Genomic DNA, 24444 nt, shown 5'->3' with positions numbered 1-24444 from the left:
GTTGTAACAACGGTGATGCTGCATTTGAAATTCTCCACCAGGAACAAAAGTTTTCTTTTACATCTGACAGGCTGCGAGGAAGTTGGACTGCTTCTTAAGTGTCCTTTCCTGTATGTCAACACAAGTGCTCTCTTCGGGTGTGCTCAGAAATTTTGGGCTTAATAAATCACCACTGTAGACCACGTGCTTCCAGGTATGGGAAGCGACATGACTTTTTCTCCCTGCCTTTGTGGGGCGTTGGAGAGGAGGAAAGGTCGTACTCTGTGGGACCCCAGGGGGAAAACTGCAGTTCATAAATCAGGCTTGAGCTACCCCACAGTCAGGCCATTGAAGTCACGGTGAGGCTCTGCAGGCAAAAATGACAGCTAGGCTTTTATCTGTATGCCATGGCATCACAGGTCGATACTATGACTTCTTTCTCTTCTTTAAAGCTTTCATGTCAGAGGAATCAAAGCCCCCTACCTCCCCTTCCCAAATTGCCTCCAGCTAATAATAGCACGAACAGTAGTTAGCCCGGGTTTGAAAGAGGTTTTGATGAGATATCGCTCTTTGATAAACCATTTCAAGGGCAGGAGGCAAAGTGTTTACTTTGCTTGGAAGAGGGGTCTGATGAGCAATTTGCTGTCCTTTTGCTGAGGCCAAGCAGAGCTTTGTTACCTCCAGAATACGGAGACTGCAGAGGTGGTTTACGGCTGCTGCTCTTTACCTCTGGCTATTTCTTTGCCTTGTGCAAGAATAAGTTTTGAATGAAGCCTAGCAGCCTGTCCCTACCTGTGACAGCTGCCTCCATGCTGAGCCTTAGCAACTTGCCACTCCCCAGCGTTCCCTCCCATGGCTGTTTTTCCTGACTTTGGCTGTCCTGGGAGGCCCTGAGGAATTAGGAGTGCAGTGAAACCCAGGAGTGCAGCTGGCCCAGAGGAGAGTGCGAGCTGCAGTTTCGTGAACAGCTGAGCCCTCCTACCCATGCACTGCAGCAGAAAGGGACAAACACGCAAATAAGGCTTCGGCTTGGGCTGGCCAGCCTGACTGGTGGTGGGCCAACCTGTAAGACATGAAACAATTTAGTCTGAGGATACTGAAGCTCTCCTAAAGCCTAGGCCCATACTAAATGCACCAGATGCTTTCCTGGAGGCAGGAAAAGCCACACCAAAGGAGTGAAGGCAAGCAAGGTTGCTACTGACTTGCTACAGGAAACTTTTACAAACTCAGATTATAAATGGTGAGGCTATTCAATGTTCATCAAACATTTTATTACACAGGCTGTGAAATATATCTGACTCTGACTGCACAGGCACAATAAAGAGGCTTACTCCAGCAGCCTAGCCGCAGCTTTCAGGTCAGCATGGGAGTAGGACAGGGCAGGAGGTGTTGGGGTGGCCCCAGGCATTTCCTGACCATGCGCTAACACTGTAGATGGAACATAAGGAGTTTTGTTTAGAGATTGAGAGACAACTTGAGTGTATCCAGCTGGCTGCAAAATACCTCCAAATGGAGGGACTCTGTGCTACTTTTGGCCCGGCCCAGCCCAGCCCAACCTGGATGGTGGCAGCTGGGGACCACCTGCACCAGGAGTTGAGGGAACTCAGCAGCTTTGTCATGGCCTCAGCCCCGCTGATGGAAACCCGGTGGCTGCTGCAGCTGCTGAGAGCTGATGGCTCTCGTTCTCTCGTGCCGGAGCTGTGCCCGGAGCAGGGAGGAAATCTCTCGCCCGACCCAGTAGCAGGATGTTATCTGCATGCTTAAATGTGCAGAATCAAGCACTTGTTATTGGAAGGAAAGGAGACGGACAAGATAAGCAGGTGTCACTTAAGATGGTGGCGTTTGGGAGAGGGCTGCTAGAGGCAACAAATGAGCTACAGACAAAGCCATCGCTGGAAAAAAGCGTTCCACTGCCCGGCCGACGGTCGGGCAGGGGTGCAGTACGTGGTGGGCTCGGGCTCGGTCAATTACTTCTCGGGCCAATGCTGCGTTAGCGAAGCTGAGCCGGGCCCTAGGGTCCGCTCGGCTCGGCTCGGCTGGAGTTGCTGTGCCGTCCCGAACCGGCTGCCTCCTCGACGCGGGCGCAGTCCCGGCGGCTCCCGCCGTCCCCGGGCGCCTCCGCAGCCGCCATTTCCCGCGGGGCAGGCGGCAGGAGGGCTGGCGGCCGCCACCACCGCGCTCCCCCGCGCCACGCGTGGCCATCGGCTGGCGGGGACCGCGCCGGGACAGAGCTCCCACCCGGAGCAAAACGCGAGGCCTCTTCCCCCGCCCGGGGCTGCTGCCTCGGCACGCCCTGGGCCACGGCCACGCCGGCGGAGGGCAGGCAGCGCCCGCCTGGCGCCCGGCTGTAAGGTCATGTTTATTCAAGCAAAGAAAGAGCCGGCCCCGCCCGGCGGCAAGTGCCCGCCCGCCCCCCGCCGCGCCCGGGCAGGAAGCGGCGCTGGGCGGCCTCTCCCGGCGGCGCGGGCTGGGCTCGGCACCGCGCGGCACGGCGCGGGGCTTCCGCCGGCAGGAAATGGCGGCGGCAGGAGGTGAGGCGGGAGGGGATCCCTCATGGCGGCGGGCGCCGCTCCGGCGCAGCGTCTCCTCCGCCCTGCCCGCGGCGGGTTTAGGCGCCCGAGGGCGGGAGAGCGGCGGCCGGCGGAGCTGGCGCTGGGCCGCCGGGGCACGGCGGGTTTCGCCCTCGCTCCGCTCGCAGGCCGCGCAACGGCCCCGCGGAGCGAGCGGGCGGCGCGGGGGGGTGAGGCGCCCCGCGGGCCGGGCCGGGCCTCGTCTCCTTCCCGCCAGAGCGGGCGCCCTGCGCGGTGGGCGCCCTGCGGGGCCCGGCCTGCCCGCCCCCAGAGCGGCAGCCGCCCGCGGCCCTCCCGGCGTGCGCGGCGCTCTCGGCCTCCTGCCTGCCTCTGCCTTCGTGACTCGTGTATCGCCTTGCAGGGCCCGCCGCCCTGATGTGCGTCTGGCGTGGAAATCCCCGCGGCTCCTGCCGTGCCGGGGCCGGCGAAGAGGCGCTCCAGCCCGCGGCCCTTGCCCCGGGGCGGCAGGCAAGCGCTGCCCGGCCCCTTGCGATGCCCGCCGGGCCCTGCTGCCGGTAGGCAGCGCGACCGGCCCTGCGTGAGGAGGGGCTGCCGGTGGGTTTGGCTTTATGAAGTAGCTTGAGACCCCGTTCTTCGCTGCTGCCGCCTTTCTGGTGCCGTGTTTAAGCCATAGCTTTGTATCTGCAGAAAAACACTTTTACTCGGCTCCAGCTGTGGGATTAGCGCCCTTTTGGCAGAGAGTCCGGCCCCTTGACGGCCATTTTATGAAGCAGTTCGTAGCCTCGGTATTGCTTACATATCTAAAGCTTAAAACGTAAGCCTGCTTGGAAAACGTTTAAATAAGCTGGGGCCGGGACAGTCGACTCCCAATATGTACCAGCAATTGCGCACAGCACAAATGCAACGGAGAGAAAATTTAACAAAAAGTCAGTGTTGTGTCTTGGGCTGTCCCAGGACTGTGCAGTGAGTCGGGGGAGTCCAGGTGCTGACCGGGAAGCAGAGCCTCACCTTTAGCGTGGTCCCTGGCTGCTTTGCAGTGCATTGCTAGCGAGTAATACTGGCTGCTGTTGGAAAACAGAAGTGGGGAGTTACGACGATACAGCCGAGTTTGAGGGCAGGAATACGGAATTGCCTTCCAGGTCAGGAGGGCAGGCTGGGTGGTTAGGCTCTACAGTCTCCTTTAGGGGAGCACAGGCAGTTCCTGACACTTCCCAGGAGTTTCTTAGGGAGATTCATCTGGAGGACTAAGAAAGTGGAGCCAGTGACATTATATTGACTCCATTGATACTATCCTCCTAAATTAAATGGTGGAAGAACAAGGCCTGCCTGTGAGATAAAGTCAGGACCTGCTTCGTCTACCTACAAGGTTTTAATGGCAGTTAGAGGGAGCAAGTTAAAAGTCGGGTGTTTCTGTAGAAAATGGTGGGTGTTTTTGGTTTGAATAGAACACACTAAACCGTATTTCAGGGCTGTTGTGTTGCTTGGTGTTGTATTTGTGCTTTTGACATTGTCTGACCTGTGTGTTTTTGCTCACAGGCCCGCAGGTCCCTTTGTTCCCAGTTCCAGCGCTGGGTGAGGAGGGACACTGGATGTGCTGGAGGATTATGGTAACCAGTTTGGAAAATAACTCTCTGTTTGGCCATAGACTGTTTGTGTAAACCAGTCGGATAACCGGTGCAGCCTTGTGAAAGGGCTTTGTGTGATGCCCTCCAGTGGCAATAACATGTTTTAAATCAAGAGGGAACAGAAGGGAATTGGAAAACATGATCCTTTTTGCCCAGCCTAAAGCGGTTTGAGGGTTACTCCTTTTAAGCCCAAGGGCCTTTGGGCAGCCCTGGCAAAGTCCCCAGTTAGCTGCTGGGTGAGGCGTGGTTGGGGGTATCCCATCCTTCATCAGTTCCTGCTGCTGCAAGCTGCAGGGATGCATAGATCGCTGCTGCAAATCAGAGCAGCCTGTGGGGTTCAGGTAGCCAATACCAGAGCTCTAGGCATGAGCTCCTGTCCTTCACAGAAGATGAATTTTGTGGTCTGCCAGTAAATGCACATAGTAAAAAGGGACAGGAAGAAAAATGCCAACAGGTGCCAGGAAAAATGCATCTTGCAGCACATCACCTGCTGTCAGAGACAAGGACAACTTGTTTTTAACTGACTGTTGTCCTTTCACATGATCTAGTTCATCAGTGAGCCAGAGTTCCTGTAGACAGGCCAGAGATGAGAATTGGTTTTGCCTCATGAGAGACACCTTTCAATGCAAAGAAATAGCTCTCAGATTGACAGCTCAACATAATTCTCCAAGATGAGTGCTATGGCCAGGATTCCAGATAAACTGAATACACTTGGTGTTAGTCTGCTCCGGGGTACTGTGCCGGACCTGTTAATGCCCTTTAGCTTCAGTAGGAGACTCCCATTTACTGTCAAATAACAAGCTTCCAGTTCTGTACAGGGTTTGACCCTTACTCAGTGTCTTAACAGATGTACTGCATTGCCCCCTGTCTGGTGGACTTCGACAGAAAGATGAGGTTGATGTGAACTTCCAGCTTGGGTGCTGTACTGGTCTGATTAATAGACCCTGTATGAAAGTGGTAGCCTCCCTTTGAAGGATTTTTGTAAAGGTAATTCACAGTGACAGCTGGTTTTAAAAAATTCAGGTTGTTCATGCCTTTTCTTTTGCTGTATAAATATTTAAGTGGCAGGGTTGGGATTCCTGAGGGAGGAAATGCTTGGGTTATTGCTGACAGGTGAAACTTTTATTAAACAGAAACATGCAAACTCATTTCCCACATTGTTTTTAACCTAGTAGCAATTATTGCTTATTTGTTCTTTTTTCAGATAGTTCTGTTGCTGCCTTAGCTGTCCTATACCATGCCTGGCAATGACCACTGAGTCATATTCTGCTGAGCAGGCTGCTCCGTGCTCAGCCATCAGGCCTGCATTCTCCAACAGATTCATCAAGCTGGCAACGTAATGACAGAGCTGTTTGGTACCAGTAGAGTCCCACGCCGAGGGTGTCCGAGTGGCTCGCATCTGGCTCAGAAAATCTGTCTTTGCCTGTGGGAAGGTTGTGAAATCCTGGGGACTCCCAGGGCAGTTCACCAGTTGAAAAATAGTTTGGATTGGGTGCTTGTACCATCTGAGGTCAACGGCTAATCCTGGCGCCAGGATACAGGTATGGCTTAAACACTTGAGGTGAAAGCTGTTGGTGGGGAGCAGTGGGACTGCTCACAACGGGCCATCTGCTTTCCTCAGAGTTGTGGGGTTGTCCAGCAGTCTTTCTGCATTAAAGGCTTTGTTGGGACGTTCAGACATCATCGTACCTCTGCTCTGATACTTGCCTGTTTTACGCTTTCAGATATCTACTTGCAAAGAAGAGTGTGGCTCTCAATTTTTGGCAGATAAAGGTAAAATGTGTTCCTGTGGGTGGAAGTTGGACCCGGAATCAAGGCATACATTTTTAAGCAAAAGGAAAAAAAAAAGGGGGGGGGGGGGGGGGGGGATGGCTGTTACAGCTTGGGTGATGGTATCTCACCACTTCATTCCCTGGCAGAGGAGCTGTACACTTTAGCTGCTGTTCTCTGGTATGGCCTTGCCAATGTCAGCAGGGCTCACATGGCCACCTCCTGCCCTCTGCATTGGCAGTGGGTGCTGGCTGAGTCACCCATTTCTGCTGGACACAAGTCGTTGTGCTCGCTGCAAGACATAGCAACTGAAAGTCACTGGCCTGCCTTACAGGAGGTCTGACAAAGTGACCATAACAACCCTTTCTGCCCTGGAAATTCTGAATTCCTGGTAGGCTAAGAAATGACACTTGCATAGCTGAGTGTCGCTAAACCTGTCGTCTTTTGAGGCTTGCAAAACAAACAGATACCCAAGAGAAGATGGTACTAATCACTGCTGTAATGACATACTCAGCTCCTGTTTTTATGGTTTCTGCAAAGCCTGTTTTGGGGAGACTTTTAAAGCTATTCGGGGAAGAACAGACAGGCTTTCGGCACAGAGTTCTACGTCAAATCTCTTCAGTTTTGCCAGGCTCTGTTTACTTGTAGGGGCTCTGTGTATTGTAGAGGCTGCCACCTGTTCCTGACTATCCCCTAGAATGGAAACTTGAACCAATGGTTTTTGTAATGAATGTGCAATAAATCTGTGGAAAAGCTTCTCTGTTAATGACTCTTGATTGAATTCAGGTAGTTTTGACATAGATGAATGAGGCTGTTTAGAGCTAGACAAGCTTGTTAGACAGGCAGTGCCTGTCTGATTGGCTGGTGTCTGGAAATGAAGCCTACACAAGGACATTTCAGCCCAGTGCCGGGCCAGCCCCCGCTGGACACACAAAGCTTCAAGGACACTGCATGAGGGGTGGGAATTCCTCAGTGCTGAGAGGGAGAAAGCTCTGTGAGTGTGGAGGATACACCCAGGTGGAGGTGAGCATGGCCAAAAAGAACAAGCTAAAACCGATGCTTCAGGTTTTTCTGTAGGAGCAATCAAGCACTGCAGAGAGCCTCAGTTCGGTTTTTGTTTTTTCCCTGGATGAATGAATGAGAAGCATGGGCATTTTGTAAAAATGTCTTTTAATATTTGAGACTGTAGTGCATGCTTGGGTATTTCAAGAAGTGTGTGGTAAGCGCTAACAGTTCACACACAAGGGAGGCATGTTTGATTATCTTGTGTCACAGGCTTCATGTAGCAACAAGAATACTTGATTGTGAGATCAGCTTCATGGTTGGAGTGCTTTCAGCTCTGTCTAGCAGCTGTACAGTGATTGTGCCTTTTGCTATTTTTGTTTTTCTTTGAATTTTTAGCTCTTCAGCAGACACAAGAGTGGAATTGGCGATTGCCCTGGAATAGGGGAGTTCCCTAGGCATCAGATGGGTACTGGGGGAACCAGCTATCCAGCTGCCACTGGTGCTTGGTGACAGTGTCGCCTCTGAGAAGGATAGTATCCATTTCTAACTGGAGAATTCTGGGATACTGATGGATTTTGTGACCTTAATGGTTTTCTGCTAAGATCCTGCCTAAGAGGACAGAATCTGTCATAAGGGCTCAGGCCTGGCAGCTCGTTTGGGTCAGGGTTGCTTTGCTCTCTTTCTTGGGAGACAGCTGGTTTATGGGGAGTGCGATGGAGCAGTTAATGCTGAAAGAGGGCATTGCTCAGTGCAGGTTACACGTAGATGTGGCAGCTGCAGAACGCAGGTTATGGGAGGGCAGTCCATGGGGGTATTGCAATTCCAGTATGTATCCGTAGGATACCAGGTGTTTCCAAAGCAAAGCAGGGGTGGACGTAATGCTGGAAGTGTGAGTTGAATGCGTAAAGGTGCTGGGCAATATCTGCATTGAAAAATGACAGTCTGCAGTTCTCATAGTCCAGCAGGATGCCAATCCTTTGGGGGGGGATAGTAATTCTGATGTCTGGAGTCATCCCGCTGTGCAGGAATTCGTACTTGTGCCTGCAGGCAAGAAACACAGACAAAAAACCTGAGGGCACCCTGGCTGCTCTCAAAGGGAAGCGCTTTGTGCACCGGGTGTGTTCCAGGGTATGCTTCCTGCTTCACATCCTACCCCTCCTGTGTGCCCTGTGGTACTGCCCCCGTCCCATCCGCTTCGCTGAGCAATGGCTGTTTGCCGGGGAGTGGCGTGCTCTGCGCTTCCACACAGCCCTATCCCGCAGCGCTCAGACCTGCCTGCCTAACCTGTGTAACGGGCCTCTTGTTTCATATTCCAGTCTGGCTGCGAGTGGGGGTGGTAGCCCTTCGATACGGACAAGGTCAGAGCGCAACATGGGACTTCCTACTTCTTTCTGTGTCTCAGAGGGCATTGCGCGTGTCCTGTAAATCGGGGTGCAGCCTTGCTGCTAGGTTTAGCCTGAAGTTGTCCCTTCCTCCATGAAGGAGCTGTGCTGTTAGGCTAGTTAGGCTTGCCCCAGAACACCACTTGTCATCCCCTCAGCCTGGCCCCTAGATAGCTGTAGGTGCTGCCAAGGAGAGAGTTGGTGAGATGACTCGGTCCTGTCCTTCCAGGCCCTGCCATTCTGCCCACTTGCTCCTTGTGGGCCTGTGGTACTGAGCCCTCTTTCCTGCCAAAGTTACAGGAACTGCTCACGCCCACCTTCACAGCAGCAGTGAGGGAGCGGAATCCCTTGGGCAGAGGCTGCCTGACTCACAGTGTGGCTAGGCATCCTCCAGACTATCGGATGTAATTTTTCAAACCCCACTCTCTGATGATGTTTCTGGCTGCTTTTCCTACAGGACCTCCCTGCTGAGCCAGGGTGGTGTTGATGGGGAAGTCCCAGTCTTCGTGCTCATTTACTAGAGGGTGGCGTCTTTTAATTGTGATTCCTGGACTGTGGAGGCCAGGAAGGCGCTCTGTATGTAAGCAGCTTTTCTTCTCTGTGTAGTCACTGTTGGAGTGATGCTGAAGTTCTTCAACAGTTACTCAAACAGCTTTCCCTAGTGTGGCACGCTGCAGCCAAAAATTTGAGACTTTTATGGGAACATGCCTTTCTGAGCAGAAATGAGAAGATTTATTCAGCTGAAGTGAGTTATCTGGCATTTCAGAAGGGCCAGCTTCTTCACTAACCGCCTCCTCCGCCCGCACCACTCAAACCTGAGAAAATTTCCCTGCAGAAATGGGTATCACAGTGACTCAAACTGAGCAATGGCCCAGCTCCCTTTTCTCTCTGAAGTCCATGCTCATTGCTCCAGAAGAATGAGAACAAACCTCAGTGTACCTCTTTGCTCAGCGTAGCAAGGAAATCAAATTAGCCTGCCTGCAATGTATGGGAGAGTCATTAGCTTTAGTGGATTTGGTCTCTCTCATTAAGCAGCATTTCCTGCTGTGTGGGAGGCGAACGCCAGCACTGCTAAGGACTCTGGCTGTGCAGTGGGCCGACTGCTGGGGAGCCGAGAGCAGCAGGCGCCTGGGGAGGAGCGTGTGCTCCAGCCGAGTGAGCTGCATCTAAAGCCTCTCCCTGTGTACCATTTGGGCCCACACTATGCCATCCTTGCCATTTGCTGACTGTGCATGCTGGGATGCTCAGGTAGTATCTGGGATGCTCCCTGATCAAGGGGACCCAGCAGCACCCTGGCACCTCTTGCCGGCTGAGCGGTGAGCCATTCAGACAGGCAGTAGGTAACACTTGGGGATGCCTGGGGGTGTGACTTGTTTTCTTGCTCCTGGATTCTTCACAGGGTCTCACGTGGGAGTCAAAGGCAACGATGCTAATGTAACGGTGTCTGGGGGAGAGCCAGCAGGTTCCGCTCAGGCATAAGGGGAGCTGGCATTTCTGCATTCAGGTATGGCTGTGAGGTACTTCCACAGGTAGGAGAGAGGTCAAAAACAGTTGCATACAACTGGGTTTAGCCTGATAATGTGGTTTCTAGGTTACATGGATCTATTACTCCGTGTCTTCCCACTGGGGTTCTGGTGGCCTAAAACAAGGCCTTTACAGCTAAATTCTGTAATGCAGATTTTATTCAGCTTTGTTCCTGGGACTGCCCATTTCAGTGTGAGAATGTTATTAAGCAGGAGGACTTGCTTAAAGGTTCCAGTAGCCTTCTAACACCAGTTCACGGAATGTCAGAGGCCCCTGGTTAAGTGCTTGGTCTGGGCTTTGATATAGAATCTCTGGCTGCCCCCTGCAAGTAGGAGCTCTTTGCTGCTCTGCCTGCAGGTGTACGTGTAGGAGGTGTTCCTACAGGAGACCTGTAGCCTCCACAGCCCTTACCTTGATGGTGTGATGATATGCCTCATGCACCAGGATGAGTTGTTTGCCCCCAGATAACCATGTCTTGGAGTATTTTCAAAAGCCACACCGATTCTGTACTCTGTATCTTCCTCAACTTCCACCTCCCAGTAATGTTTTCCTGGAAATGGGATTAGACTGCCCAGGATCGCAATACACCTGTGGGAGACAGACAGGAATATGTGCTTTGGCAGGGACTCTGCAATGCTATTTATGATGTTTAGGTATGTAATGTACCTGGACATTACATATTAATAAGCAAAAGCCACTTTTGCTGTCTCCTTAGCAGTGCAGCATGGATTTTTGACTACAGCGAAGTCCACATGCTGAGGACCTGACACAGAACCTGCAGGTTTCTTTGTGACACCTACCCTGTTTTTACCTGCGGGTAGATTTGTTTCTTTCTTTCAGGAATAGGGAGAACAGCATCCTGTGCTGCCTGGGTTTTCTGGGAAAGCTATTATTTGCTAGAAAAGCGAGTGGTCTGGTGAACCCCAGTATAGCAGGGGAAAAAAGCTACAGATTTTGTATTTTCTTCCCAAACAGCCCAGGGCTTTACATATCATTTATCATCAGGGATGGAGCACTGTAACAGCATGAAACTCCTGGGGCAGTTTGGAAGGGGGAGACCTGCTTATGCTGTGTTTGGAGAGACCAGCAAGAATGGAACATAGTAGCAGAGCTTGGAATATGCTTAGGCACCTGGGCCATGAAAGGTTTTAACAGTAGACTGTGGTTCCTAGTAGGAACCACGTAGAAGATGACTCTCTAAAAAGATGTGTAGGAGAGACAGACAAAGACAATGTACCACAGAGAGACCCTTCAGCTTGATTTACAGGCACAGTCTCAGAGTCAAAGGAGCTGTGAGCTTTCAAGATGCAAGTCTGCAAAAACACAGGTTCTGAAGCCAGAAAGCTGGGCAAAATAACTCATGCCAAATGCTTCTGAAACACCCTAACTCGATTTAAGAGGGCAACATGAATCCTGTAAGACTACATCCCAGTTTTTCCTCAGGAAAAGTACAAGGTGTATTAGCTGTCATTGCTGCATCACAGGGGACAACAGGTTTCAAAACACACCTTCAGTTTTGGATGGGGAGTCACGCAGAACCTGTATGTTTCTGTGCTAGGGTCATCTAAAGTTGTAAATTACAGAGGCAAAGGATGTTGCTGGCAGACACTCTGAGCTCATCTACCTTTAGGTAATAAGCTGCACTCAGCGTTTGGAGGGCCTGATGTGTAAGGATGGGTATGCACAGCAAGATAGCTGTACTCTGTGCCACCTCAGCAGCAATCACTTAAAGCAAGTGTACGGTTTATTACAAGTGCATGTAGATGTCTTGGAAATAGCTTAAAGTCTGCTGAAACCTGGACTTGGAGAGGCTGTGCTGCTACAGCTTGAGAAGGAAAAGGAATGATACAAAATGGATGGGTAAACATCTGTGAACAAAATATTATCATAGTAATGAGAGTTGTAAAGTCACCAAAGCAAACTTAAGTCAGACCGTAGGAGCTGCTGTAGTTAGGAAACACATTAGTCTTTCAGAGATCACACAAACTTCAGAAAGAATTTGCGATGTAATTTCCTTGTAGTATGAGTGTTAGTCATTTCAGCTTGGGAGCTTTTTCTTCCTGCCCCCCCCCCCCCCCCCCCCCCCCCCCCCCCCAAGTATCTTGGCATGAAAGAGGCTTTTGAGAGTTCACAGTGGCATCAAAAACTCAGCCTCAGAGTTCAGAATGAGATGAGTGCCAGCTCTGGCTGTTTATGTGAAACATAAAAGCACCCTGTGGAAGTGGGATGAAATCCTATTTAGGCTTATCATGATGACTTTAATGAAGAGAATCTTCTATCTCCTGGCTCTTTTCTACCGAGCCCTCTAGTAACATTGCATTTCCATGGAGGGACTAAGTTGTGGGCTTGTATTATTCTGTGTCTGCAGATGCCTGTTCTGGTTATATGTTGTTTCCGTGGTTCTGACTGGAAACATGCATTTTGGCAAGATAAGTCTCTCATTTCAACGGCAAAGGGCCTAATTCTCTTTTGAAAGTAAAATCTGTAGGCCTAAGTAGTATCAGCTAGGTTTTTCAGCAAGAGGTAAGTATTCAGATCCCTCTCCTTTCCTTAGCATTTGCTTTGGCATGTAAATACCTGTTCAAATTTAGCTGAAGGTGCCTAATGTGTAAGCAGGTTTGTACGTAATTGTGGCTAGCTGCATCTGTAATCCTCTTTATGAACTTGCATTAACTTCCAAGTGATGCTTACATTCCAAAGAGCAGCTAGACAGAGATTTAAACTCACGAAATCAATGAGAGCTGCTGAAAGCCCCATCAGACACTTCCTGGCATCTGTTTAAAAAAAAAAAGACCAACTGGGCTTTGAGCTACACAAGCCTCTTTCAAAGAAGAGGGTCAGGTGCCCAAAGCACCAATAGGGGGTTTTTTTTGCCCATTCTGTAGTATTTGCTGTAGTGAACACATTTTACGTAAGATGAGTGGTTGGTGGTTTCCATTGGACAGAGCCCCAAATCTCCAGGTGTGAAATTGAGACCAAGGAAGGTTGGGCAGAGCCTCCTGCACATTATGCGCAAGGCTCTGTCACCTCAGCAGCTTGCAAAGGAAGGGGCAGGAGAGAGGGAGTAACAGCCAACAGAGAGGAGCAGCTCCTCAAGTCTTGGAAGTGTGCAAGTGCCGGATCACTGTAATTAAAAGACAACCTAATAATTATGCCTTTTTTTTTTTTTTTTTTTAAATCCCACTAGTGCTGTATTAAGAGTACATGGTCTTCGTTTGTTTTTTTTGTTGTTGTTGTGATATTTTTCTGGGGGGTTTGGGCTCTGTAAAGAATTAAATGGGAAGAAAGTTTTGGAATTTAATAGAAGTCGGTGCACACATCATGCAAAGGGAGATGTTGTAGATAATATGTATCAGTCACCCTAGAAATTCTCAGAAAAGAGCAGCAAGCCACAGGGAGTTCAGTAATGGTTCTCAGGAACGATAACCACAGTGAAACTATGGGGCCTGGATAAATGGGTATGGAGTTCCACTCTCCAAGGAACTATGGGGGAAGCCTACCATTTCAAATTGAATAGTTATCTTAGGAGTCCAACTTGAAATACCTTGAAATAAATCTGATTTTCTAAAAGATGAGTAATCCATATTTTAAAAGGACCGACAAAGACATTTGCAGTTGTCTAAAACTGAAGACAACCATAGTCACTATGCAAAAACCAAGATGGAAAAAACCACTATAAATTATACACACACATACAGTCTGGAAGTTTCATTTGGTTGGTGCCTGGCTTGAAAGCAAGGAGAGCTGCAGTTCCAGTAAACCTTTTTAGTGGATTTAAATTCAAGGTAGGGGTGCGTTGTGGGCAAAGCAGCCACAAACCACGTGCATTAGTTGCAGCTGAAATTCTTCTGTATACCTTGTAAAGCTGTTATCATAGACAGGCAGATCACACTCCAGGTTTTCCAGTTCATCGCATGCAATTGTAAATCCATCATCTAGAATTGCCAGTAAAGGATGGGCTGTGTCCTCGTTAAGGCAGAAGTAGGTGCCTGCAAGAGAGGAGAATGCCTGAGGATAACTCCAGCAACTCCTTATGGCATTAGGGTTTCAGCAAGGGTGTGGTGAAATGTTTGGATCCACAAAAAGATTAACCAGTGCTCTGGAAGGAATCTGTGGCTGACATTGAGAGGACAAGGCTGTCCATTTGGAGTTTTTCAAATAAATGGGTGTTTTACAGCTTAACACTGTTTAGTTACAGCCTTGTGAAAAGCAGAAAAGGGGTCTTAACCTGGTTTTGAGCCCAGCCAGGGCTCAAAGCTGCAGGCATTGTGTAGGAAGTAGCTATTCAAAGATGAGGGGTCCTCCCTGCAATGGACTGTCCGGTTTCAACTCATCTTCCTCAGAGCCGAAGTGATGTATTTTTAATCACTGAAAGGAGAAGGGGGGCTTAAAGGCCTCTCCATGGCCTCCATGGCTCTTCCCCATAAATGCCGGGCACAGTTTGAAGAGAAGGAACCTCTACAAAGGTGCCACACGCAGCATCCCTCATGCTTCAGCACCTCCTCATCAGATCAGCCCTCAGAGAGGGAAGTCAGCTAAACCAGCCCAGGATAAAAGTACTTCTGCCTTTCTCCCTTCAGAGACAAAGCAGGTCTGACGCATTGCGCTCTGATGAGCAGCCACGTGCGTCACAGCTGCTGTTTGTAGTTGGTGTTTGTGTATCCACCCCAGTAAGAATCAAAGGTCATTCCCAATGTTGGAGGTGAGCGCTCGCAGCTGACAGATCAATTTGCATCAACTGTTTGCATATTGTAGACTCAGAGAAGATAAATTTCTCCAAATAAAATCCTTATAATCAAACTGCAAGTTACTTCAATGTAAATACAATACAAACGATGACAGGGCAATTACAGGCATGTGCTGCTGAAAAGAGGCACATGCTGTGCAAGCAGAATTGGCAATTTCAAATACTGAGTTTGATGTAAGTAGTTGAAATACACACAAACAATGGTAACACATTGACAGTTTTCCTCTCCAGGGATTTAAGAATGACCGTTTCTTTTCTGTGGTGTCACTGATGTGTAGCAGACAGGTTTCTTACTGAAACGTAGCCTTTTGCAGATTAATGGGTGCGTGGTCAGCTTGCTCAATAAGCACAATTTGCAAATCTCTCGCAGAAGGTTAAGTGCAGAAGAGACACAGGTATTGTGTGAATGCATCTGTGAGTGACGTGGGAGGTTTGAGACACCCCAGTGAAGTTGCAGCATCATTATAGCAGTGAAGATGAAAACAGGTGTCTACCTATAAGTCATTAAAACGAGCTTTGATTAGATGGTTGGGAGGGGAAAGGGCTTCCAACTTCCCTTTGGGGCAGAAGGTTAATCCTTGCCCAGCGTGGTGCTGAGAGCAGAGATGATAATGCTATGTCAGTTACCAAAAGCAAAGCTTCCAGTTGAAAGCTGGGCTGCCTTTTTCCTGATGAATAAAAGGAGCCAGCCCTCAGAGCTTCCCCAGCCAAGCTGGAGATGTTCTAATATATACACAGGAAGATTTTGCATATCCAAATGACTCTGGGAAGTGCTGACTGTCTCAACCATACTTTCCAGCAGCAGCATCATTACAAGATAATCTCTGAAGTAAAGTAAAATCACACTACAACTTGCTTTGTTGGTGTGTCAGTACTTGGCAAGCTGGCAACATCTGGGGGCGTTGGGCTGATCTAGTCTTTTAAAATGTTTAGAAATTAGTAACTTTCAAGTATCAAATGTACTGGACAGAAATAATATTGAATTACAGAGCGAAAGCAATGCACTTACTGTTAAAAAAAGTGTTTTTTCATTCCTAAAAGGTTACCAGGCGTGTAATTAGATGTGAGAGATTAGGACCTGATCCAGAAGCCATTGAAACCAGCAGGAATCTTTCTGTTGAGATAACAGATACTACAATAGGCTGCTGGAGTTGATCCGAGCTGTACAGTACCTGTGGTGTGTATCAGGACAGGTTCACTTCTTTCGCTGGAACCACCCAGGTTTAGGGCTCTAACACAGATGCGATAGCTTTGTGCTGGCTGGAGGTGAATTAGGACTTCGCAGTTAGGAATCCCAACAATAGATCTACAGAAAATAAATCCATGGAAAATGATAGGGTAGAGAACAAAGGTAAGCCTTTGAGATTACTTTTCTGAACAACAAAGAAGAAATTATATGATCAGCTCCTCTTGTAACCCATCAACACCACTTTACCTTCTACAAGTGTCAGTAGCAGGGGTAAGAGTCTGTGGCAGGCTCTGCAGATTTTTACATTTGCTTCTGTGCTTCTCCCATACCCTGTGTAGTCATTTTTTATTACATTTATACAATTAATTTTACTAACAGGAATGTTTACAAAGGTGAATTCACCAAAGGGTCATGAGTCCTTTCTTAGTGCTACCTCATGCCACGTGACTTGAAATGGTTTCATCTCTACAGGTCACGGACTTGATAGAATAGTGACTCACTCAGTAATAATATCGCCATCATCTTCATCTGTCAGCTTGGACAACTCAACCATGTAGGAATCAACAGGGTTAATATCTCTAGATTCCCAGCACACAAGTGCTGCATTTTCACAGCTTCGGATCTTTTTACTCTTTATGGTAGGTGGTGAAGGAGCTAAAAAGTAGGCAAAAGAACAATTCTAAGCTGTTGCTTGAGGATGTTTGCAACAAACATGCTTTGAAGACATAAAAGATAGAACAAAGTTGTTTACTAATACTGTATAGTTAAGAAACCTGCTTCCCCAGTGGACAATAAACAGCAGGCAGGGTGATTAACAGTACTATTCAAAGACTTAATTTGGACTATAAAGGTCCCAAGAGAATTAATCAGAGAAGTAACATAGATAGACTGAGTACACAAGCCCTTTCTGTCATTGTTTTTATCTTTGTCATAAAGGTGCATCTCTTCTCTGCTCTAAGATGTCAAAGACATCTGGAACGAGTGCTTGAAGGTCTCACTGACTTGCTCAATTTGATGTCGGGATTTCACAAAAGAGAACGAGGGTCTGTAATTAATCTTGTTGCAGTTCAGCTATTGGGAAGAATTCCTGAAGACAAGGCACACTAATCAAAATGTGCTTGACTGAACTGCAGTTACAAAGGGTAGCACAGCAGGTGAATCCACAAAATACATGCAGGCCAATAAAAGCAGGGCTGTCATCCACCTGGCAGAACTGGGAGACTTGAGCCTTATTCCCAGCTCTCCTACACGCTTGCATTTAAATAAGTGATTTTGTCTCTGTGCTTCTATTTCTTCAATGCTAAAACAGGGACAATTGGCCTGATAGGCTCTCCAAATAAAAGTAGGAAATTCCACTGCAGTCAGTAGACTTATATCAGAAGAAACAAAGTGCCCAATGCATTACTGGCATAAAATTCAGAGATGACTATGAATTTCACTATGATGGTCACACAGTCTTATGAATAAAATATTTTTACCTGTTACATAAACTGCTCTTTCACTTGGTGGACTGGTACCAGAGGCATTTAAAGCACTAACCCAAAATTCATACTGTGTGTTCGGCAACAGATTAGTAATGGTGCAGTACGTTTCTTTGACTTTTAGCGTATGCTCTGAAATGAAAACAACAAAGCATTTACAGTGCCTTTACACACTTACCCACCCTTACCCAAAGCTGCCTCAAATAATGGAGTTGAGGTGCATTGTTTTCTGTGCTGAGTTCAAGAGAGCTCCTTGTGCTCCATACCCTTTGATTAGCTGTCAGGCTGTTTCATCATGCCTTCCTCTAAGGAGGCATAAATCAGATAACACATCACCTTCTGAAGGAGCCACATCACTGAGAAAAAAAAAAACAAATGCAAAAACCAGAAAGAAAGGTCACCCACCTGTCACTGAATCTTTTTCTAATGCACATTGCCTGCACATTCCCACTCTGGGGATGCTGTCGGATCAGCTCATCCCAGCAGTGGGACAAGAGCTGAAGCTATTTCGCTCCTCATTTCTCATTCTTAATCTTATAAAATTTGGACAAGTTCTGCTTTTCTTTCTGAACTGGCCATTGGGAACTACTGGCTTCCACTTTTGCTGGAGAAGTTTTCAGTTTTTTTTACTGGGTGTTTTCAGGAAAAGGTTCTGCAAGAATATTATTAGCAAAGGCAGTTTTGTCACAAGGCTGGGACATTTTAGGATGGTTCTGTGGTTCGTTTTTGTGTGTGTGGGTGATGGGGAGTTACAGCCTATTATTAGCACTGAGATGAACTGTAAGATGACTGTGGGGGTTTCAGTGGGCGTGCCAATAATATGATGATTTACTCTCTAAAAATACTGTGCCTTGCAGCGCATGCAGCGCATGCGTGTCTAACACAGTGCCCACCCCCCAGGAAAGGGAATGCTACTGTTGAGACCTGACACCATCCACTGTCCCCTTCCCACTCCTGCTATCCCAGCTGCTGCCCCGTCCTGTCTTTGCTCCTGCGATGGGTCCTGCTGCAGCCGGCAGCTTGGCAGACCTGGCAGGAGAAGAGCGACAAAGCCAGAAGCAGGAAATGTGGTGGCAGATAAGACAGTTTTGGTGGCAGAGTGCACAGAAGGTGCACTAGTTGCCACAGCAAGTCCAGAGGCACTTTGGAACTAGCTGGTTTTGCCAGTGGGGGGCTGAGGTGTCCCCTTGGGTCCAGGCCTCCTTACCTGCTTGTTCATCACTGTGCCTCTCATTGCTCACTGCTTTATAGCACAGTTGGTAGCACTCAACAGTGTCATCTGAGAAGAGGCCCCAGCAAACTCTCAGTGAGGTGCCAGTCGCTGCATTGGGAGTCTGGGGATTGATCACAGGGGCACAAGGAGCTGCAGGGGGGAAAACCGGTCAGTTTTTGAATGTATAAGCATGGTATGTTGTGCACAGGCAAACACCTCTCACAAAGGAGTTTACACAAAGCCTAGGCATTGACTAGAGTCATATTCCTTCCACACACACAAAAGTTAGGAGCTGACCCTGTAAATAGTTGCAGATAATAATCAGGTCACTGGTGTATGAACTAGTCTTGCTTCAAATCAAAATCAAAACAACAAAATACATAAGCCTCAGCCTAACCCTTCTCTGTAATCTTGACCTCCCCTGCCTCTGAGGGCTGCTGCTCCCCAGCGAGCTAGAATGGCCCTGCAGGAGCAACGTCTGACACGCACCGCACAGCTGCAGACCAGCCCAGGGACTGAGGAGTCTCTGGAGGAAAGATGAGGGAAAAGCTGTCCAACATGGGGTCAGCAGCACAAGCAAACAAGTAGCAAATGCTATTTTACTTTAAGAAAACACAATGTATGGGCATTAAAAAACGCATATTGTTCTTTCTGACTATTCATGGTGTGCCAGAAAAGATTTAAAATATTTTGTATTTTTATTTTTAAAATTATTATAAATTTGTTTGGGTTTTGCTCTGTTTCCTGAGGATAATAAGAAAAATGTTTGCTAAAAAGCACAGGAACAAGCCACTGAAATCTGGTTATCGAGGGAAGCTGTGCAGGTTGTTTAAAGCAGTCCGGTGTCCCTCTCTACTTTGTTCAAGCAACTACAAGGTAAGACAAGTTATCACCAACTAAGCATGCCTGACCCCTCAACAGAAGGGGGAAGTCTTTGTGAGTCTTCTAGGCAATCATCCAGCAAAAGCAGGGAAGACCAACCTGGCAGTTCTGGTAATTTTATACTGAAAACAAATGAAAAAAAAAAATCCAAAAATAGCTTCCTGTGTCTCTATATATAGGCAAAGAAAGAAATCTAGAGGGAAAACTAGGGAGAAGCTAATTCTGCCTTTGCAGTTCTCCTTTAAAAGAAGTAATGGACTTCATTTTAATACATATCCTTAATTAAATGTAAATAGGTCTGAAATAATTATCAGATAGGAAGAGTACCTGGAATAGTATTAATGGAGTTCATTAGTTGTTCAACTTCAGAGAAATCTATGACCCGCTCTTCAAAGTCTGGCAGTGTTGAAAGCTCTAAATCCACTTCTTTCTTTAAGAATTCTTCCAGCCTGTAATTGTAGGGGGAAAAAAAATTCTAATTGGAAGTATCATAGTGTTGGAGATACCTTTCTATAATACCTATTAGTAAAAGGAAAAGAATATCAAACTCTAAAATATCAGCTATTTCTTTAAAATAATGTTTTCATATTTGTACAAGGTTCAGCCTCCCCATGCCCTTTGCTTGGAGATACACGAGCATACATCAGATCAGTGCTCCAAGACGCCAAACAGAGCTGGATGCTGATGGGCCTGAGGGACCGTGCTTTGTGTGCCCTACTCACGCAGCGAGCTGGCTGCAGCACACTGCCCTCCCACTGAGCAGGTGAGCGAGATTTCCCCAGCACCCTTCTGTGGGAAGCAAGCTGTTAGCTCCACGACTTTCATTATTTAGAATTTATGACACTATTACTAATTCAGGACCTCATGGTGTTGTAAATTTGAAACAAAGGGGTATCTTTTCTCTGTTTTCATAAATGATGAGAGTCAGTTTAAATGTATATTTTTTGCAATTGATTTAGTGTGCCTTAATATTTCTTCCAACTGCTCCAAGATCTTTCAGTATCTGTTTTGAGCTCCCACAGCTTGACTTTCTACCCCTCTATACTAATGCATAAATAAGCCTGTTACTAATCTATTTAGAGAGCTCAGTTTTAGGCAGATTTGTGTCCAGAGCGCTTCTTTCAAGATCTTTAACAATCCTGTTTCTCAGTCACTGAAATTAGTTCCTTATGACTAAGCTGAAAACAGTGATTTATTCATGCTCTAACTCTCCCTTTGGAGAGTTTTGAGTGTTAAACTTCTTACGGCAACTTTGTCTGCTGCAGTTTGAACAAGAAATACTAAAGATTTCAATAGATCTAGCAGTTTAGATAACATTTGTGTGCCTGAACAGAGTCCAGACCGTGCAAATGTCTCCAATAATGGGCCAAATTAGCAGGAAGGAATGTGACACAAAATCCCAGACTGTGATACTACCTGTCAACCATGGTTACTGCTGCCTGTAGAAAAAAAGAGACAGAGTGTTAAAGACAGAAAAGATACATTTCTTGCATTAGTCTACATCATGCTGTTGACCTATCTTACATGAATTGTCCCAAATACAGCCCTTAGAGTGGGCTAACGGGCTTTCAGTCAGCTCTAAGAACAAAGCTGTGCCTAACTGTCCATTCAAATGGACAGATCTTGGCTGAATTTACAGTAAGATGACGTGCAGTATCAGGCAGTGACCAGTGTCTACCCATATAGACTCTGGACTGTATCCTTCCTCAAGTGCCAATAGATCCTTCACAAACAAAACCCAACAACAGCTGGGGAAAAAATACTTCGTGAAATTATCTGCATTGGAGGGAGTCCGACCAGTGCACATTACTGGAACATGGACACCCCGTCCCTGGAGAAACCTAAGCAGCTGAGAGCTCATGACCAACAACTATTCACTTGGTGAAAAATGGATCCTAGGGGTGATGTAAAACTTTATGAGCTAAGGATAAATTAAGGTTATTCCAGAGAGGTAGAGGAATGGGAAAAGTCAGCTCATGCGAAGAACTCTGCAGGTTGGAGTGACACAGCAAGCTGATCCACTGGAGCAGACTGGAGGTGTTAGGAGATTTGCTTACTGTCTGGTTCAGAAGTTACTGTGGCTGTACTATAGAAATGCTCCCACCCACCTGAGTCACAGGACAGCGACAACTCAGATTAGAGCAATCACTAATCAGCAGTGAAAATCCACTTTTTTTTCCAATGTTTCTACCTGCTAGAGAAAAATAACTTCTTGACACCTCCTCAACAGTGGGATTCATCCATCACTTTGCAGGAGCTCCTGCTGTATTTAGTTTGGAGCCTCCTGTTCAGCTGAGCTTTCCAACAAAATGAGCAAGAAAAAGAAACATCTTCCAGAGCGGTTGCATCAGCCTGCCTGCTGTGAGCCCAGAATAGAGCAAGAGAGCTGAGCCTGCATGAGGTAGTAAACACTAAATGCTTCTAGAGTTTCCCAAGATAAGCTTTTTAGAGAGATATCTTCTCTCTGAACCCCAGTGAGACTTATAAATCATTGAGCATCCAAGTTACAAATTCCTGCTGCTGCTTGTGCATTTTGGCCCCATTGTGTTGCCCCACTGTCAATGCCATCATGGCAAGCACCTGGAGCAGTGACAGCACCATGGACTGAGCACCCCAAATGCTCTCTAGAAATAAAGCCACTTGGGACTTCCCAGCTGGGGACTACCCGCAAGCAGCAAAGAGCATTTAGAAGGGGCCTTGCCAGTTAAAGCTCTTTACCTTCATAAAATTGGCTTTGTCATTTTCCAGGTAAAGCCTCTGGGTTGCGTCTGTCAGCTCCTTGCAGGTGTCGAGATGTTTCCCACAACTGACCAGCTGCCCATATAAAGCTTCCAGCTTCTGCCTCTTCTCTTCCCCCAGTGCTTCCAACTGTTCTTCGTACTTCTGAGCAAGCACTTGCACTGCATCGTTGTAATGCACCTCGAAGTTCTGCTCCTGCCTCCCAAAGTTTTCCTGCAAGGCATTTGGGGGTTTGTTCCTTGGTGTCAGGCCTGATCCATAGCTCAGCCAGAGAAAAATCTTACTCAGGTCTGCCTAAAATTCTCCTTGCCAGGGAGGCAATGCCAGTACACAGAAGCTGTAATATGACTAATTTGCATTTTTTAGGGGTTTATTCTAATCATTCACCCCCACTGAGGCACAAGAGAGTGTTGGATCTGGTTCTGGGCATAATAAGAGCATCAGAAATTATAATAAAACCAATTATGCAAGTCACCTCTCTCCATCCCAAGCCCAGGGAGCACAGCTAGGGATATATCCTGGCCATAATCTCACAAGTGTTTCCACCAACACAGACAAGCACATCCTTCCATGAGAGAAACCATGGCAACCCAGTGGGATCCATGGATTCATGCTGAGGGAGCTGAGCAGCTAATGCTGGTATCCTCACTCACTGCTGGAGATAGCATTAGGAAGGAAGATTTAAGGAGCAGGCAAGGCTTTATTGCCAGCAGCTGCCCACTGCTCAGGCACCGATGTCCTTCTGTGCCACATGCAGCAGAGAAAAGACAGTAGGTGCCTTGAGCTACTGCTTCAGTTTGACTTGCTGCCAGCTGGGCCCCTTCACCCTACATCAGGCGAGTAGGAGCACAACCCTTGAAGTGCTGTAGCTCGATGCAGCTGGTCCAAGGGCTTGCCTGTGTCCGGCACTTCTGTGAATGAAACCGAGTGAACACAAGGGGTACACTCGGGACGGACTAGTTAGATCACAGGTCTTTGGCCATTTAAAACTAAGATAACCTGAGTGGGCGTCACTTTATTTCTGAATGCAAGTGTCTTGTGCAAATGCTTAATTAGCATTAGGATGAATTTTCCTGCGTACCTCAGTCTAGGCAAACCCCAAGATAATTCTGTGCTCTATTACCATAATTACTCACCTCATTAAAAATTGAATGCTATGACTGTCAAAACTGTTCTAACCCCAGTACCACAAAGTTAGCCCAAGAAAAAATGCCTTACCTCTACAGTGATGAAGATTTCCTCCAAGTGACTGGCAAAGTTTTCCATCTGAGCAATCTGTTCTTCCAACTTGCACATATTTTTATGAATCTCCTCCTACCAAAACATCCAGTGTGATTCTTAGTATGTCTGAACACTGGTTTTGAGGCACTGCAGTACTTGTATTACTCTTACCTTTTCACTTTCCACAGCACTGGGGAGCTGAGCCACCTCGTGATCCTTGTGTTCACCAAACAGTTTGTCAAAAGCTCGGATTGGCATCTTGCAGGTAGAGCAAAAAACATCTGCCGCTTCCTCCTCCTCACTGACAGCCTGACTGCTCCACTCATCCGACAGGCCACCACTGCTAAGCCCCTCTCTGGACCACGTGTGGCTCTCAGCCTCATCCTCTGCTTTGGCTTTGCTCTGATCTTCATCTTGAGAAGCCTTGCTAGGAAGTCCCTGTTGCGTTGTGCTTTGACTTTGATCTTTCACTGGAGAGCTGCTTTTTGATGCGTTATATACGGAGCCTTGTGATCCTGCTTTTTCTGTGGGAGCAGGTGGCCATCTGCTCTCCACCATCTCCAGATGTCCTCCAAGAAGCTCTAGCTCTTTTTCTCTATCCTCATCAAGTCCATACATCTTAGCCAACTCTGCAACCTCCTTTTCCAAGTCATATCCAGTTTCTTGTGAGTGCTGAAATTTTTTGCTACTCAATGCAGATTCCCTTCTGGTATCCCCCAGAGATCTGTCTCCTTGACCAGATGGCTCTTCAGGAAAGATATCAAACCTCTCCTTTGATCCATAAAGATCCATGTGATAAAATATCAAGCCTTCAGCCTCAGTCTCACTAGACTCCGGGACTGGTGGGGAAGCTGAACGACCCAGCGACTGGTCATTAGTTTCATACTCTCTTGTGCTGCCGGATCTGGATGACATTGGTATCCTCAGGGAGGCTTTTGAGATGATGAGTCTCAAACCTGTAAAAGATAAGAAAGATCCTTAGCTACATACTTAGATATCAAGAATGAGTTTTTCTTGCTTAAAAATATATAGATGGAATAGGTTTGGCTGAGGACTGTTCAGGGCCTTGAGGTAGGCATGGGAAAGACCAAAGACAGTAGCTTCACTTCCTAAGTGAAGCTTCTGAAGTGAAGCCACAGGAAGCTTGTTTTTTCTC

At 47.5% G+C, this 24444-nt stretch overlaps 1 protein-coding gene, 1 long non-coding RNA gene and 1 other non-coding gene across 3 annotated transcripts; 2 read left to right on the top strand and 1 right to left on the bottom strand.

The window, feature by feature from the left end:
* The first annotated feature begins 2457 nt into the window (after positions 1 to 2457).
* LOC142593899 (uncharacterized) lies at positions 2458 to 5674 on the top strand. The gene is made up of 3 exons (XR_012831188.1): positions 2458 to 2510; positions 4047 to 4117; positions 5340 to 5674. It is a non-coding gene; the product is annotated as an uncharacterized LOC142593899 (long non-coding RNA).
* On the top strand, positions 3747 to 3877 carry LOC142594027 (small Cajal body-specific RNA 15). The gene has a single exon (XR_012831229.1).
* A 2024-nt stretch (positions 5675 to 7698) lies between the features above and the next one.
* On the bottom strand, positions 7699 to 24203 carry FSD2 (fibronectin type III and SPRY domain containing 2). The gene is made up of 12 exons (XM_009479744.2): positions 23460 to 24203; positions 23286 to 23381; positions 22047 to 22280; positions 20745 to 20767; positions 19656 to 19777; positions 18441 to 18596; positions 17231 to 17365; positions 16253 to 16406; positions 15736 to 15869; positions 13673 to 13805; positions 10228 to 10404; positions 7699 to 7951 (listed from the first exon to the last, which is right to left on the bottom strand). Exons 1-12 carry the CDS (start codon positions 24201 to 24203, stop codon positions 7699 to 7701), a joined length of 2361 nt encoding a protein of 786 aa, XP_009478019.1.
* Positions 24204 to 24444: the final 241 nt, after the last annotated feature.

Source organism: Pelecanus crispus, chromosome 7, assembly GCF_030463565.1.
Source record: "Pelecanus crispus isolate bPelCri1 chromosome 7, bPelCri1.pri, whole genome shotgun sequence".
Lineage (NCBI taxonomy): Eukaryota > Metazoa > Chordata > Aves > Pelecaniformes > Pelecanidae > Pelecanus > Pelecanus crispus.
The sequence above is the reverse complement of the archived record's forward strand: the minus strand, read 5'-3'. Positions and strand labels throughout refer to the sequence as shown.